The 18,607-nt window shown below is 35.9% G+C and overlaps 1 protein-coding gene and 1 non-coding gene across 2 annotated transcripts in view; both read right to left on the minus strand.

Annotated features, from left to right (window-relative positions):
- Positions 1-17,528, minus strand: part of PPP1R42 (protein phosphatase 1 regulatory subunit 42) — a 46,205-nt gene extending 28,677 nt beyond the window's left edge. Inside the window, exons 1-4 of the mRNA XM_047073744.1 lie at positions 17,400-17,528; positions 14,864-15,030; positions 12,870-13,008; positions 11,316-11,432 (exon numbers count right to left, since the gene is read on the minus strand). Of these exons, the coding sequence (XP_046929700.1) occupies positions 11,316-11,432; positions 12,870-13,008; positions 14,864-15,030; positions 17,400-17,528 (552 nt within the window). The remainder of the gene's footprint in view (positions 1-11,315; positions 11,433-12,869; positions 13,009-14,863; positions 15,031-17,399) is intronic.
- Positions 17,529-18,259: 731 nt separating this feature from the next.
- On the minus strand, positions 18,260-18,383 carry LOC124507948 (small nucleolar RNA SNORA51). The gene has a single exon (XR_006961169.1). It is a non-coding gene; the product is annotated as a small nucleolar RNA SNORA51 (small nucleolar RNA).
- Positions 18,384-18,607: the final 224 nt, after the last annotated feature.

The raw sequence follows: 18,607 nt of genomic DNA on the forward strand, positions 1-18,607 counted from the left end.
GAAAGGAGGCAAACCATAAGAGACTCTTAAATAATGAGAATAAACTGAGGGTTGATGGGGGGTGGAGGGAGGGGAAAGTGAGTTATGGGCATCAAGGATGGCACCTGTTGGGATGAGCACTGGGTGTTGTATGGAAACCAGTTTGACAGTAAATTTCATATAAAAAAAATAGAAATGTATGTTAAATTTTTAAAAATGCATTTATGCCTCTGTTGAGATGATCATATTTCTTCTTTATTTTGTTTGGTATGGTATGTTGATTTTTGAATGTCAAACCAATCTTTCATTCTTGGGATAAATCTCACTTGGTCATTATGGATTATCTATATATATATTGCTGGATTTTATTTGCTAATATTTTGGTAAGGACGTGTGTTTCTGTGTTCATGGGGGCTATTGTTTTTATGTATTTCATTCATTGTATTTTTCTTTTCTTGTAATATTGGAGGGGATAGGAAAATAATGTTAACCTGATAACATGAGTTGAGAAATATTTCCTGCTTATCTATTTTCTAAAGGAGATTGTGTAGGATTGGTTTTTTTTTTTTTAATTAAAATTTTTTTAATGTTTATTTATTTTTGAGAGGGGGAAGGGGCAGAGAGAAAGGGAGATGGAATCTGAAGCAGGCTCCACGCTGTCAGTGCAGAGCCCAATTTGGGGCTTGAACTTACGAAATGTGAGATCATGACCTGATTCGAAATCAAGAATTAGACACTTAACTGACCAAGCCACCCATGAGCCCCTAGATTGGTATAATTTGTTTCTTAAGTATATGATAGAATGCATCAAGGGGTCATCTGGGTTTGGAGTTTTCTTTGTGGAAATGTTTTTATTTATAAGTATTTATTTAATAGATATGAACTATATAGAATTTCTATTTCTTCTAATTTGTATTTCAAGGAATTTACGTTTTACCTGAACTTTCAACTTTATTGGCATAAAGTTCTTTACAATATTCCTTTATTATCCTTTTAGCTATAGTGATATCTTTTTCTGTTCTGATATTGTTAGTGTCTTCTCTCTTTGTTTTCTTATCAGCCCACCTAGAATTGATTATTTTACTTATATTTTCAAAGAGTCAGCTTTTGGTTTCATTGATTTGTCTGTAGTCATTATATTTCTATCTCATTGACTTCTGCTTTTACCTTTATTATGTCCTTTTTTTGAATTGAATTTCATTTAGTTTTCTTGCTTTTTGAGGTAGAAGTTAGATCATTTTCCCTCTTTTGTAATATAGGAATTCAAAGCTATAAATGTCCCTCTAAGCACTAGGCTACTGTAGCCCACAAATTTTCAAGTTTTTGTTTTCAAAATACTTTCTAATTTCCCTTCTGATTTTTTAATTTGTCCCAAAGGTTATTTAAAAGTGTGTTTCTGAATTTCCAAATATTTGGAAATTTTAAAGATATCTTTCCTTTATTCCTTTCTAATTTAATTCCATTGTGGTCAAATAACATACTCTATATAATTTCAGTTCCTTAAAGTTTATGGAGCTTGCTTTATGGCCCAGCATATGGATTATTTTGGTGAATATTCTAACTACTGTTGTTAGATGGAATGTTCTGTGACAGTCAATTAGATTAATTCATGTTGGCTCTGTTGTTACAATTAAAAAAAATTTTTTTTAATGTTTACTTTGAGAGACAGAGAGACAGTGTGATCTGGGGAGGGGCAGAGAAAGAGACACACACAGAATCTGAAGCAGGCTTCAGGTTCTGAGCTGTCAGCACAGAGCCCGACGGGGGGCTCGAACTCACGACCACGAGATCATGACCTGAGCCCAAGTTGGCCGCCTAAGCAGCTGAGCCACCCAGGCGTCCCTCCAATCTTTTATATCCTGATTTACCATCTACCTGTTCACCAGCTACTTAGAGTGTTGAAATCTCTGTTATAATTGTGGATTTATCTATTTCCCTTCTGTCAATTTTTGCTTTCTGCATTTTGAAGCTCTGTTGTTAGGTGCATAAATATTGAGAATTGTTATTTTTTTTTTAAGTTCATTTATTTATTTTGAGAGAGAGACAGAGAGAGAACATGAGTAGGGGAGGGGCAGAGAGGGGGGAGAGAGAGAGAACCCCAAGCAGGCTCTGCATTGTTAGCACAGAGTCCTACACAGACTCCAACTCACCAACCATGAGATCATGACTTGAGCAGAAACCAAGAGTTGGATGCTTAACCCACTGAGACACCCAGGTGCCCCCGGATAGTTATGTTTTCTTAATGAATTGGCATTTTTTATCACCATAAATTTTCCTTATCTATCTCTGGTAATATTTCTTATCCTGAAGTTGGTTTTATCTTATATTAATATCGTCACTGCAGCTTTCTTATTTTATTATTTGTTTTTATTGTATATATTTCCCTATGGTTTTACTTTTAACCTTTATATATCTTCATATTTAAAGTATGTTTCTTATAGAGAGTACATGATTGGATTTTTAAAATCCAGTCTTACTATCTCTGCCTTTTAATTGGAATATTCAGACTATTTACATTTACTACAATTACTGATATAACTGAATTTAAAACTACCATCTTTTATTTGTTTCATCTGTTCCCTTTTCCTTTATTCCTGCTCTCCCCTATTTTTGCATCTCATTTTCTATTACTGACTAGTTCCGTACATCTTTTTAATTTTAGTGGTTACTTTAGGGTTTGGAATAGTCATCTTTAAATCAGCACAGAATTTCTTCAAATAATGACATCACTTCATATATAACCTTAGTATATTGCCATTTCCACCCTCCCTCCCATTTGTGCTATTGTTATCGTACATTTTAGTTTTACATGTCATTAACCTCATGGTCTGTGGTTATTATTTTTGCTTTAAAAAAAAACTGATCATCTTTAAAAGGAATTAAAAAATGTGAAAAGTATTTACCCTGCACTTACCACTTTTAATATTTTTCTCATTTGTGTAGATAAAAGTTTCTGTTAACATTTTTCCTTTGCCTTGAAGAACTTTAATATTTTTTTTTTGTAGTGTAGATCTCCTGGGGACAAATTCTTTCAAGTTTAGTTTATCTGAAAACAGTATTTTGCTTTCATTTTTTGAAAGATAGTTTCATTGGATATATAACTAAGTTGATATTTTTTTTTCTGTTAGCACTTCAGAGCTGTTCCATTGTCTTCTGGCTTGCAATGTTTTTGACAAAAAGTCTGTGATAATTCTCACCTTTCTCTATACAATGTGTCTTTTTTCTAGTTGCTCCAAAGATATTCTTATTATCATTGTTTCAGCAATTTTATTATGGTTGTACACCTTGGTGTAATTTTCTTGGTGGTTTTCTTGTTTGGGTTTTATTGAGCTTCTGTGGGTTTATGATTTTCATCAAATATGGGAATTTGGGGACAATTATATTTTTACATTTTTGTTGTTTGCTTTTAATTTATTTTTTAAGTTTATTTTTTTTTAATGTTTACTTACTTTTGAGAGAGAAAGTACAAGTGGGGGAGGGACACAGAGTGAGAGGGAGACACAGAATCCGAAGTAGGCTCCAGGTTCTGAGCTGTCAGTGCAGAGCCTGATGCGGGGCTCGAACTCACAAAATATGAGATCATGATCTGAGCTGAAGTCGGACATTTAACTGACTGAACCTCCCAGGCTCCCCTATTTATTTATTTTGAGAGAGAAAGAGAAAGAGCAGAGGGGAGACAGGGAGAGAGGGAAAGAGAGAATCCTAAGCAGACTGCACTGTAAATGTAGAACCTGATGTGGGGCTCAAACTCATGAACTGTGAGATCATGACCTGAGCCAAAATCAGGCGTCAGACATTTAACTGACTGAGCCATCGAGGTGCCCCTGCTTTTTGTTTTTCAACAGCCTTATTGACACAATTCACATACCATACATTCACATATGTAAAATATACAATTAAGGGGTGCTTAATCATCGGCGCAGAGTCTGCTTGGGATTCTCTGTCTGCCCCTCCCCTGTTTGTGCACTTCCTGTCTATCTTTCCCTCTCTCTCAAAATAAATAAATAAACTTAAAAAAATAAAGTATACAATTAAATGATTTTTAGTATTTTCACAGAGTTGTATAATCATCAGTACAACCAATTTTAGAATATTTTTATTACCCCAAAAGAAACCCTGTACCCTTTAAAATTGCTTCCTATATTTCCCCAACCTCTTAGCCCTAAGCAATCAATAATATAGCTATATCTGTCAATTTACCTATTCTGGACATTTCATAGAAATGGAATCTTACAATACATGGTCTTTTGTGACTGGTGTCTTTCACTTTGTGCAATGTTTTCAAAGTTTATACATGTTGTAGTATAAATCAGTATTCATTTCTTTTTATTGCCAAAAAATTTTCCTTGTGATTACACATACACATTCTTTTATCCATCCATTGGTTGATGGACATTTGAATTGCTTCTACTTTTCAGCTATTATGAATAATGTTGTGAACATTCATGTACAACTTTTTTTGTGGATGTATGTTTCCGTTTCTCTTGGTGTATAGTGATTAGTGGAGTTTTGTGTCATATGGTAATGCTATTTAACATTTTGAAGGACTGTTACATTTTACATTCTCCTCAGAAAGTATGAGCGTTCTAACTTCTCTACATTATTGCCAACACTGGTTATTATCTGTCTTTTTAATTATAGCTGTCTCATCAGGTGTGAAGTGGTACACAATTGTGGTTTTGATTTACATTTCCCTAATGACTAATGATTTTCAGTATCTTTTCATGTGCCTATTATCCACTTTGCATATCTTCTTTGTAGAATATCTATTCAAGTCCTCTGCCCACTTATAAATTGGATTGTTTGTCTTTTTGTTACTGAGTTGCAAGAGTTTCTGTACATAAGTCTATTATCAGATATAGGACTTGCAAATATTTTTTTCCAGTCTGTTGTCTTATCTTTTTCACTTCCTTTTTTTTCTAATTTTTTAAATGTTTATTTATTTTTGAGAGATAGAGAGACAGAGCACCTGTGAGGGAGGGGCAGAAAGAGAGGGAGACACAGAATCCAAAGCAGGCTCCAGGCTCTGAGCTGTCAGCACAGAGCCCGATGTGGGGCTTGAATTCACAAACCATGAGATCATGACTTGAGCCGAAGGTGGACACTTAACCGACTGAGCCACCCAGTCGCCCCTTTTCACTTTCTTAATGGTCTTCTTTGAAGCACAAAAATTTTTTATTTCATTTAATTAATTAATTAATTTTTTTACTTATACTTTTGGAGTTGTATCTAAGAAATTTTTGTCTAATAAAGGTCATAAATGCGGTACCTGAGTGGTTCAGCCGAGTAAGCATCCAACTGCGGCTGGGGTTATTATCTCACAGTTCATGGGTTTGAGCCCCGCATCGGGCTCTGTGCTGACAGCTCAGAGCCTGGAGCCTGTTTCAGATTCTGTGTCTCCCTCTCTCTCTGACCCTCCCCAGTTCATGTTCTGTCTCTCTCTGTCTCAAAAATAAATGTTAAGAGAAAAAAAATTTTTTTTAAAAATCGATTAACAAAAAAGTGAAGGTTTATTTCTGGATTCCCAGTTTCACATTTATGGCAATGCCACACTATCTTAGTTACTATAGATTTGTAGTAAATTTTGAAATAGGAAAGTGTGAATCCTTGAACTTTTTTTTTTTTTCAAGAAGGTTTTGACTACTCTGAGTACCTTGAGGTCATTATTTCTTCAAAGATATTTTCTGGTTCTGTTTTAGTTTGGGCTGCTCGTCAAACTGGATGGCCTAAGCAACAAGCATTGATTTCTCACAATTCTGGAGGCTGGGAAGTCCAAGATCAAAGTGTAGGGGTGCCTGGGTGGCTCAGTCCATTATGCGTCTGACTTTGGCTAAGCTCATGATCTCACAGTTCCTGAGTTCAGGCCCTGCATGGGGCTTTATGCTGACAGCTCAGAGCCTGGAGCCAGCTTTGGTTTCTATGTCTCCCTCTCTCTCTGCCCCACCCCCACTTGCACTGTCTCTCTCTCTCTCAAAAAATGAGTAAACGTTAAAAAATTTTTTTTTCAAAGTGTTGGCAGATACTGTGATTTGGTGAGAGCATTCTCCCTAGTTTTTTAGATGCCTGACTTCTCACTGTGTGCTCACATGGCTAAGAGAGAAAACCCTACTCTCTTTTCTCTTCTTACAACAACTCTAATCTCATTCGTGAGGACTCTAGCCTCGAGACCTAATTATTTCCCAAAGGCCTCACCTTCAAATACCATCACAGTGGGGATTAGGATTCAATTTATGAGTTTTTAAAAAAATTTTTTTTAACATTTATTTATTTTTGAGACAGAGAGAGACAGAGCATGAACGGGGGAGGGTCAGGGAGAGAGGGAGACCCAGAATCGGAAACAGGCTCCAGGCTCTGAGCGGTCAGCACAGAGCCCGATGCGGGGCTTGAACTCACGGACCGGACTGTGAGATCATGACCTGAGCTGAAGTCGGAGGCTTAACCGACTGAGCCACCCAGGCGCCCCTCAATTTATGAGTTTTGAAGAGACATAATCATTTAGTCCCCTATTCCTAGGACTCCATTTTCATACATGTTTGAGTGCTTGTGTCTCACAAGCCATTGAGGCTCTGCTCATCTTTTAGTGTTTTTACTTTCTGTACCTTAGTTTCAGTAGTTCTAATGTGATACTTTTAAGTTCACTGATAATTTCTTCTATAATATCTAATATACTTTTAATCCCATCCAATTAATTTTTCATTTTAGATACATATTTCAGTTCCAAAGTTATTTTTTTCTTTGCATCTTCCATTTCCCTTCTGTTTGTGTTCATGCTTCCTTTAAATTCTAGAGCATATTTATAATAGCTTTTTAGAAGTCCTGTCTTCTAATTCCGTCCTCCATGTCATTTCTAGATGTTTTTTCTTGAGTGGCTTTTCTCCAGTTATGATTTACATTTTCATAGGGCTTGTTTGCTATTTCCCTCCCTGCACTGTGGTCTGGAAAGTGCCTTCAGGCAGAAAGCTGGGATAATTATAGAGCTTATCTTGTTTGTTTTCATTCTCTTAGAGTCCACAGTCCTGTGTCGCTTATAGTTCAGTGTCTGAAGAAGTTGTTTCACACATTTTGTTTGGCTTTCTGTGTGTATGTGTGTGTGTATGTGTGCGTGTGTGCGCATGCGTGTATGTGTATGTGATAGTGATTCTTGTTTTGGTTAATACATCATGGCCCATTATGTTATTTAAAAGAATTTTTTAAAGTTTTTATTTATTTATTTTGAGAGATAGAGATAGAGAGAGAGAGAGCGAGCATGAATGGGGTAGTGGCAGGAGAGAGGGAGTGAGAACTCCAGCATGTGGGGCTTGAACTCACGAACTGTGAGATCATGATCTGAGCTGAGATCAAGAGTCCAACGTTTAACTGACTAAACCACCCATGCAGCCCTATGTCATTTTTAAATACAATTTTATTTCCCTTTTTTTTTCTTATTTTTTGATTCTTATGCTCTTACTAGTCACATGTTGGATCTCCTGAATTTAATTCTCTACATTTCTTTTTTACTTGCTTATTTTCCATTCTTTCTCTTTTGTTCTTTCTTGGAGAATATTTAATTTAATATTTAATTTCTTCTATCTTATTCTAAATTTTGAAGTCCTCTCATTCATTTAATGTTCCTTTTTAAAAAAAGTCCTGTTTTGGTTCTAAGGTTATAGAATCCTTTTTTATTTCTCTTAAGAAATTAATTATAGTGGGATTTTTTTTTTGTTTCCATATTATCAGTTTCTCCAAAAATGTTTGTTTCTGTCTTTCTCTTTGATTTTATTTTTTAATTTTTTTTAAGTTTATTTATTTATTTTGAGAGAGAGAGAGTGCATGTGTGAGCAGGGGTAGGGATAGAGAGAGAGAGAGGGAGAGAGAGAGAATCCCAAGTAGGCTCTGTGTCATCAGTGCAGAGTCTGACATGGGGCTTGAACTTGTGAACCATGAGATCATGACCTGAGCCAAAAATCAAGAGTTGGGCGCTTAACAGAATGAGCCACCCGGGTGTCCCTCTCTTTGATTTTAGAAGCTATTTTCAGGTTAGTGATGCTTAGCTACTTTTTCATTCACGAAAACAAATGCGACAGGCTTGTTGACTAATTAATTGGTCTCACTGTAGGACAATTAGGCATGCTTAGGTCATGATCTCACGGTTTGTGGGTTTAAGCCCCGCATCGGGCTCTGTGCTGATAGCTCAAAGCCTGGAGCCTGCTTCAGATTCTGTGTCTCCTTCTCTCTGCCCCTCACCCCCATGCACACTCTGTTTCTCTCTGTCTTTCATTCATAAATAAATAAATAAATAAATAAATAAATAAATAATAAAAATATACCTCCAATCCAGTCACTCCTTTTCATCTCCAAACAACCATTTTTTTTTAACCTTTGTAGTAGTCTCCCAGATGATCTCTTTGCTGTTATTCTTGCAACCTTTTCTTCACATAGCTGATAGAGAAGTCTTTAAAATATAATCCTTTCAGTGACTTTCTAATGCACTTAGAATAAAGTCAAACTTATGATCATGGCCTAAAAGATCTTTATGATCTCTCCCCTATCATAATCTTATGTTACACTGTTGCTTCTTCTTCATTCATTCAACCAATTAGCTATTGAGCACTCACAATGTGTTAGAGACTGAGCTAGGCACTGGGGTCCCTATCATAGTAAATTGGCCTCTTTTTTGTTCCTAGAATACTCAGAATCTTTACACCTGCTGTTCCCGATGCTTGGCATGTTCTTTCCTTAGCTCTTTGCATAGATTGTTTCTTTATCATTCTTCAGATCTCAGCATAAATGTCATTTCCTCAGAGGCTTTTTTTAATAACCTGATTTAAAATATCCACTGACCCCTTTTCCATTATGTCATCCTATTTAATTCCTTCATAGCCCTTTTCACAATCTTCTCTGCTTATTTATTTTCTGACTGTTCCCTCCTCTGTGTCATTTTAATGTAAGCTCTTTGAGGGTAGAGAGACCCTGTCTTTCTTGATCATGGTATCCTCAGTGCCTAGAACATGTTTTCTGAAGTCCAAGGGCAGTGCCTGGCACATATGATACCATAAATATTTTTAGTAGACTAGCTTGATGGGAACAGGTTCAGGAAACACTACACAGGGGAGGTAACATTGAGTTCAATATTAAAAAAAAAAGGGTTTGGTTATTTAGACATTTATCATTGGAATGAATAATTAATAGTAATGAAAGTATTTATTTTGGTTACACATTTATCCTGGTTATACATTATTAATGTTGCCTAAGAATAATTATTGTAGGTGAAATAGCTAGGTCTTAATGTCATTTAAAAAAACTTCCTTTGGGATCATTTGTAGGCAAGAATTTTTGTCCCGTTATCAAACTTTCATTTTTCTGTTCAGAGTTAAGAGCATAATAGAATAATTTGTTTTATTTAAAATTTTTTTTTAACATTTATTCATTTTTTAAGAAACTGAGACAGAGCACAAATGGGGGAGGGCAGAGACAGAGGGAGACACAGAATCTGAAACAGGCTCCAGGCTCTGAGCTGTGAGCACAGAGCCCGATGCGGGGCTCAAACCCATGAACTGTGAGATCATGACCTGAGCCGAAGTTGGACACTTAACCAACTGAGCCACCCAGGTGCCCCCCCACCTTCCTGCCCCCCAAAAAATTTTTTTAAGTAAGCTCCATGCCCAGCATGGAGCCCAACATGGGGCTTGAACTCACAACCCTGAGAGCAAGACCCAAGCTGAGGTCAAGAGTTGGATGCTTAACCAGCTGAGCTGCCCAGGCACCCCTAAAACTTAAAGTATTTTTGAATGCAGAATTTATCCCATGAACTTCTTACATCCTTCATGTTGTAAGTTGAAACAATTAATTGAGTCATGCTTCCTTATTGGTCTTTATATTTTAAACATCCATCCTGATCAGTGGCATTTTAGGTGTTTTTAAGGAATTCATTAGTAGTATAATACATATAATATTTATTTTTGTAATTATCTACTGCTTATAGTAGTTATGGGATGAGCTAGGTAATAGGTATGAATTTGGAAACAAGGTCAGAGAAAAAAATTTTAAGTTTATTTATTTATTTTAAGAGAGGGAGAGAGAGCACAAGCAGGGGAAGGGCAGAGAGATAGGAAGAGAATCCCACGCAGGCTCTGCACTGTCAGTGCAATGCCAAGCGCCAGGCTCAAACTCATGAACTATGAGATCATGACCTGAGCTGAAATCAAGAGCCAGATGCCTAACAGACTGAGCCACCCAGGCACCCCAGGGAATACTTTTTTAAGGTCAGTGGATAGCTGTCTGGAAGTAGTTTTGAAAACAAGAGCGCTGTTATGGGAGAAAGAAGCTCTTCGTTCCTCTGGTGGCTCCATGTAAAGAAATTATAAATGTTTTTTTTTTAATAATTTTTTTAACGTTTATTTATTATGGAGAGACAGAGAGACACAGAGCGTGAGCAGGGAGGGGTAGAGAGAGGGGGAGATACAGAATACGAAGCAGGCTCCAGGCTCTGAGCTGTCAGTAGAGAGCCTGCCGCGGGGCTTGAAGTCACAAACTGCGAGATCATGACCTGAGCCAAAGTCAGTCGCTTAACCAACTGAGCCACCCAGGCGTCCCTCCATGTAAAGAAATTATACCACAAGCCATCCCATTGCCAAATCAGAAACTGTGAGGTTATGACAGGGCTCAGTTTACAGATGACTGTTTCCAGGAAGCCTTCCCTAGCCCCAGGCTGAGTTAGTGCCACCACAATACTTGCGAAAACAGAATCACATTGTTTTTTCATTACTTGTTGACTGTAGGTTTTTTGAGCCCCTGGACTATAATCTTCCATCTTCTGATTTACACAGAATAGTACAGTGCCTGAGAGACCTGTAGGTGCTCAGTGCGTATTTGAATGAATAAATAACTGAATGAATATGGGATGATATGACATACTATGACATGAATATAGTTAGTGCAAATTAGAATAAGTTCAAGATCCAGCTACTTCCCCAAGGAGCAGCAGCCTGGAGAGAGTTCAGATCTAATCCCAGTTACTAGAAATTCATTCATTGGGAGATCACAGTTAAGTGGCAAGAAATCTAGTCTCTAGAGGGAAACATTTGCTGGCAAAATAATACAGAGAGGAAAAGCACATACTTTCTTCTCAGAGAAACTTCTTTCTGTTGGTGAGGGGTGGAGGCACTGGGGTATGGAAGAGAAAACCAGGTAAGAGGGCAGAATTATGCAAATAAATATATTAAGAAGTAGAGATTCATAAGCTAGTTTTAGAGTAAATCTAGAATAGTTTTTAAAGTAATAAATTTTATAGATATTTAAAAATTTTTTAAATCACAATTTCATGTAAATATTTTTAAACTAATTTTTCTTTACACTACCTTCACATGCAGAAGTTGGTTGTCAACTGCTATGAGCTGATTAAGATTCTCCAGTATTTCTAAGTCTCTTATGTCATCAATATTATTATTGCTGATATTCAATATAGAGAGGGATTTCTGTAAGAAAAATAAATAAGCATTAGTAAACAGTCTAATTAAATACTATATATAGGAACCAGAAATCTTAATCTGTGAAAAATTTAAGATTTATCAGTTCAGGCTGTTTTGCTCTTTAGGTAAGAAAATTAAAATCCATGGAGATTTTGTTTCTATGCCATATGTTTTTTCAGACATAACTTTGGGACTTCAGTAATTGTGATATGACTTACTATTTTTGTCTACAGTTCCTTCATAAGTCTGATTTTCCCTTTGCAGAATATAAAAGAGATTTATAGAAAAAAGAAGCCAGGAATCAATAAAGAAAAAAGATGCCCAGCAAACAAATGTTAACACAGTGTAGAAAAATGCTTATTTCAGTTTAAGCAAATTATCATTTTCTATTAAATATCACTAAGATTTGTACTTACATAGGAAGAAACAGTTTTTGTCTGTTTTTTAAAATAGGAAACATAGGTAAGAATAAAAGAATATCTGGTTTTTATTTTTATCTCTCTCTCTATAGTTTCCTCTTGATAATCCACATGTTCAGAGGTACTTAAAATAATAATTAGCTAATTAACAAGAGGGATCAACATTGGCTGTTAGTGAGGACATAAATATACAATAGAGCAGCATTAAACCAAAGCCATCTTAAAATCTATGATGGCCCAGGAATCTCTACCAAGATTGAGTCTACCCATGAAGGCATCTATATAGCCAACTTTTAGATTATATACTTCTTGATACTTTTTAAGACTTTAAATACAGCTTAAAAGGATTATGCCTTATATTTAGAATTTTGGAATCGGCTTGAATCTTTGCAAAACTTGAGCAAACAAAAATGTTTTTAGTGGCATTTCATAATAAATGGCATTTCATAAAAAAGCCACCTCTGGCTTCTCAACTAATTGTGACACCTCCGCAATGTATCTGGGTGTCAGGTCACAGCTGGAGCATCAAATCTGGTACTCCCAGATCTACCTGCTTCTGATAAGGCAGAGCCACATGTAAGGCAGCCTACAATGAAACCAGAATCCAGCGAGAAGATAATTTATCATCATCATTATTCTCTAGGTTGTTTAAAATTTGCCAAATAATTGTCCATTACTCTTTCCTTAAGCTTTTTCCTAAAATTTTGAATCATGATAATCACCAAGGTTGAAATTATGAATGAATTGACATCTGGATTAGAACTTGATAATTTACATAACTTTTTTACATCCTTCTTTTGATACTTTTAGTACCCTAGAGGCAGGCGTTATTATCCCAACTTTATAGCTGCTGAGTCTCTGAGAAATTATGTGAGAAAAGTTAGTTTTAGCCCTCAAATAAATTAACTGGCCATATAAACATATACAGTATGTATAATGTCCAAATATACCTTTGCCACCTTCCTGTTCCATTATAACTGTTAATCACTATATTCTTTGTCAGAATATTCAAATGTGGCCTTACTCCCAGAGAATGAAGAGTTCTTGGATCAAACAGAAGCTTTTCTCCAAGGGGAAGCCTCTGACTCTCAACATGAAGCTCTCTTAGTCCTTCTAATCCTTCTAAACCTTCTATGACAGCAATATAATTGCTTCCCAGATACCTGCAATATAAAACAGCTTTATTTTTATTTTTTTTTTATTTGAGAGAGAGAGAGAGAGCGCGCGCATGTGAGCAGGGGAGAGTGCAGAGGGAGAGAGAGAGAATCTCAAGCAGGCTACATGCTCAACACGGAGCCTGATGAGGGGCCTGATGTGGGGCCCAATGCAAGGCTTGATCCCATGACACTGGGACCATGACCTGAGCCAAAATCAAGAGTCAGATGCTCAACTGCTCAACTGACTGAGCCACCAAGGCATCCCAATATAAAACAATTTTAAATAGACATTCTGAGAACATCATGATCTGTAAACATAATGAAAACATAGTAACAATCACTGAGCTGTGTGAAAATTATACAAAGAATGCAGAAATATGTGGAATTTTCTCTTTACAATGAGCCAAAGAAAGGTTTATTTATATGATTCTTACACTTAATTTAGTCTAAGAAATTATTTTTTTTTAAGTGAGAGAATTGGAATGGTCCTTATTAAATGATCTACCAGTGCTCCTTTTATATGTTAGGGCACAGAAAAATCATGTGGGTAGTAGGTTTAAAAATGAAGATTTTTAGGGGCGCCTGGGTGGCTCGGTTGGTTAAGCATCCAACTCTTGATTTTGGCTCAGGTCATGATCTCATGGTTCATGAGTTTGAGCCCCACGTCCGGCTGTGTGCTGATAGTGCAGAGCCTGCTTGGGATTCTTTCTCTCCCTCTCTCTCTGCTCCTTCCCTGCTCGTTCATTCTTGCTCTCTCAAAATAAATAAATAACCCTTTTTTAAAAAAAAATTAAGATTTTTGGGCCTAACCCCAGAGATTCTCATTTGGCTATCTAGGTCAGAACCCAGAAATCTGCATTTTTTAAAATGTTTATTCATTTTTGAGAGGAGACAGATAAAGAGAGAGTATGAGCAGGGGAGGGGCAGTGAGGGGGGACAGAGGATCTGAAGCAGGCTCTGCACTGACAGCAGTGAGCCTGATGTGAGGATCAAACTCAAGAACCATTGTGAGATCATGGCCTGAGCTGAAGTTGGACGCTCAACCGACTGAGCCACCTAGGCACCCTGCCATCTGTGTTTTCAATAAGCATTTCCCTCATCTTCTTCCCATTTTGAGGTTCTTGGCCCACTTTTTGAGAAGGACTGATAGTTCTTCTAGTCTGGGAAAATAAATCTACCAGCCTTCATTGAATTAAAATAATTATAGGCAGTAAATGCCTTTTTACACTCAAATCTAAATCAACGTTATCAACTCTCTGACCCTGCCCTTTGAGATGTGTGATTCTTAAAGGCACAGAGCTCATTTGGTTTCCATGGAAAATCAAAAAACAAAATCAAAAAGTTTCCATGGAAACTTTTTTCCCCAGTTGAGCCTTTAAGGATGCTTTAGGTATCCTTATAAGTGGTTAAGACACCTTACTCTCCTGCAAAAGAAAAGTATGTCAGGCTTAATGAAACAAATTGCCAAGTATAACACGTGTAACACTTTATTTTGCACTAATAATACTACAAGAGAATAAAAATTGAGGCCTGTTCCACAAAAGTGCAGATAATGGAAAGGTCTGCATGCAAAAATATTACTGTAATGATGACAAACAATTATGTTACTTAAAAATAAAAGCACTAGGGGTACCTAGGTGGCTCAGTTGATTAAACCTCCAACTTGATTTCAACTCAGGCCATGATCTCACAGTTGGTGAGATCAAGCCCCATGCTATCAGCATGGATACTGCTTGGCATTCTTCCTCTCTCTCTCTCTCTCTCTGCCCCTCCCAGCTCACGCGCTTGCGCACATACACACACACACACACACACACACGCACTCTCTCTCGAAAACAAACATTAAAAAAAAAGCACTTACAGTTTTTCCAGTTTCTTTAATGACCTGAGGTTCTCTATACATGAAATACAATTGTTTTGTAGGTACAGGTGGGTCAGATTTGTAGCATAATTCAAGTTAGTGATTTCACTAATACGGTTATCATACAAGTATAAAACACTAAGACTTTTGCAAGGAGAGAGGTCTCCCTAAAAGGAAAACAAAAACAGGTTATACTTAATTTCTCCTGAAAACTTAGAAGTTTGTTTTTAAGAAAGTTTTCCACTTTCTGTACATTTCCTTAAGTTTAATATAATAGTGTATCTCTGTTCTTATTAGCACAGTAAAAACAATACTAGAATGATTATAAAATTAGTTCTAGGTTTTAGTATTCTGTAACTATATCAGTAAAATTGTATTTGTTAAGAAGGATTTTCCTAGGGCAAGCAGTGTTTCTTGGAAGCAATTAGGTTTCTCTGGAAGTTGAAACATTTAACAAATTAATGCTTCAACATTGTAGAATAGGGATTAATCATTCTGTGGAATTAGAAGGAAGCTGTTATTTATAATACTGAAAATGGGAAGTCATTGGATATTCAAAAATAATAGATGAATAAATTATGATAGTACTATTGAAGGGAATACTGTTTAACCATTAAATATTGTTTAGTTTCCTTAGTAATATTTTATAGATCTCAAAATGAAAACAGTACATTCAATATGACCCACTATTGTAAAATTATATGAATACATGCCTAGAAAGAAGACTGGAAGGACATCACCTACGTGTTAATAGTGGTTTTCTCTGCATGATAGGATTATAAGTTTCTTTCTTTTTATATGTATTTGTATTAATGAACATCAGTTACTTTTGAGATAAGAAAATAATTAAAGGTATTTTTAAAAGTCTGCCATTCTTATGTGGGTGGTAGAGTCAGCCTAGAGTAAGTAGGCAAGAGCTAGAGTGAAGTTACACTCAAAAATACCTCAGCTTGGGATGCCTGGCTAGCACAGTCAGTGGAACATGCAACTCTTGATCTTGGGGATGTGAATTCAAGCCCCATGTTGGATACAGAGATTATTTAAGAAAAAAAAAACCTGAAAAAATCTCAGCTTTTATTAACAAGTTCTTTTAAAATATAACGCCATCTTGGGGACTTATAAACTTAAGTTTATAAGTTATTCTTATCTTGGTGTGAATTATATATAATTGACCCTTATACAACATGGATTTGAACTGCATGGGTCCCCTTATACATGGATTTTTTTTCTGATAAATACTATAGAGTACTGTAATATATTTTCTTGTTTTCTTAATAATGTTCTCTTTTCTCTAGCTTTATTTTAAGAATACAGTATATAATACACGTAACGTACAAAATATGTTAATTGACTTTATGTTATCAGTAAGATTTCTGGTCGACAGTAGGCCATTAGTAGTTAAGTTTTTTGGGAATTAAAACTTATATGAGGGTTTTCGATTGTGTTGGGTGACAGGGTGTTGAGTGTGGGGGTGTTGGTATCTCTAACCCCCATATTTTTCTAGGGTCAGCTGTACCTAGTTTGCTTTCCTCTTAACAAGGGTCATCTACACCAAAGGAGCACTGATTGTGACAGGACAAAAGAACAGCAGAGGCTGTCTGCAGAGGGCAAGTGTGTAATGGTATAATGATGTAGAGAGTTTTCTGGGCAATTGGATTCATGGGGAGAAGAATCACTAAGAAACTGGAAAGAAATACAGAATAGGAACTTGGTAGAGTCTGCAAAAAAAAAAAAAGTCTTAGTTGACACTTGTGCCTAGGGCTTTGTTATTTTTTTCATTCACTTGAAAAACATTTATTAAGCACTTAATATGGGTTAGGCGCTGTGTTGGATGGGGGATTTAGAGTGATATGAACAAAATAGACATCATCTCGGCCTTTATGTACCTTATGTTTCTGAGAAAATTTCTCTCATGTGTAGTCTTTAGCATTTTATTGTAGACAATAGACATCAATACAAATGGCCTAAAAGGGTTATTGCTCCCTTTAAAGTTACCCACATTAAGGCCAACTTAACACAGAGAAAATACAGTGTCAGAATATATCCGAGTAAACAGTCTTGTCTGATATAAATGGCAGTATAACCTACATTTATATAATCAGTTAAATTATGTGTGAAAAAGATTTCACTGTTAAAGTTTTAAAATATGGTATTCATATAGTTCATTCTTACTACTTGATATGTTAAAAAACTCATATTCCAAGCATCTGGAATTATACAAAAGCATTATCTTTGAAATTGTTTTCCAACATAACACTTTCAATTCTAGTTTGCTACATAGAGTATTTCAGGGATAGATACATATATTTAGCACATAGATTTAACAATCACAATGATATATTTTGTAGAGATTTAGTTTTAATAATTTTAATACCATAAGCATGAAATTAAAATAAAAATACAATATACACCCAACTAATCAAAATACAGTTAACGAGTATGATCAAAATATAGTTAATAAGGAGGTATTTTCTGACACCAATTTCTAAACTTTACATTGTTAATTATGTAAAAATAGGAAATTTAGAATTCTTACAATTGTATCTATATTTTTGTCTGAAAAATTTAGATGAGTTATTTTCTTCAGGTATCGTGAAGTGGTTTCTTCTTTTCGGGGTTTAAGATTGTTACTTTTGGCAATTAGATCCAAGGTTAGTCGAACCATGATTTCTCTATAAGTCAAACTCTCAGCAGTAGCTCTGTTCTGATACCATGTCAGGAAGCAGGTTTAACTATTGTTTTATGCTCAACTTTCTATTAAAAAAAAAAAAGGAGCATTATGTACATGGCAATTTAGGAAAAAATTATTTTGACTTGCTCTTTAATTTTCTTATGTAGAACTATTTGATAAACTACTTCAGAGACATTTTAAAAGGCATTTTCTAAGTTTATAGACTTAATTCTTCTTATAAACAGCTTAAAAAACCAAAATTAATTAAATATACAATGTGCATTCATTTCTATTTTTAATCTTTTCCTCTCCCTAGTATTGAGTTGTTATTGTGGGCATCTTTTAAAGGATTTTTTTTCCTCTCAAGGAGTATCATCTGATGTTTTCACATGAAGGCCCAGAGGTTGGTCTCTACTCAAGCTAGTGGCAGTTGAGAATGAGACCAGAATGGTCTTCTGGCTCCTTTTTCCATAGAACCCATGGTGATCATATTTTCTAAACCCTCAAATCAGAACACATGATGTAAAAAACCTTGAGTATGCACATAGGACAGTGGGGCAAAATACTTGAAAATGGAGTTGGCCTTGAAATTGTTATAGCTGCAATCCACAAAGAGGCAACACAATGCAGTGTTTTTCAATCCAGACTGCCTGGGTTCACATTTGGTCCCATTGCTTACTGGTCAGGCAATCTTGGGCATGTTGCATCAGTTTCTTTTTTCCCCCCCATGTCCCCCATTCACAATACAGACCAGGAAAAGGGCCTGGGCTGAGATGTTTATGGATGGGTTTACTCTGCCTCCTCTTTCTATACAGTGTAAGAACACAGCCTCATACGCACCAGGAGGCTACGTTACCTCTGTTTCTTATAAAATTAGGATAATAGTAGTACCTACTTCCTAGGGATATTGTGAAGATTACATGAGATAAAAATGTATAGAATATTCTGCACAGTGCCTGGTACATAGGTCAACAAATGTTTGCTATCACCATTATTGTTTCACTGTTTTGTTCACAGATAAGGTGAACACTATTTACTTCACTGTTTCACCTGGAGTATATTAGGGCTGTTAA

Source organism: Lynx rufus, unplaced genomic scaffold (assembly GCF_022079265.1).
Source record: "Lynx rufus isolate CCGP_SWC_20201006 ecotype Redwood Valley unplaced genomic scaffold, mLynRuf1.p SCAF_12, whole genome shotgun sequence".
NCBI lineage: Eukaryota > Metazoa > Chordata > Mammalia > Carnivora > Felidae > Lynx > Lynx rufus.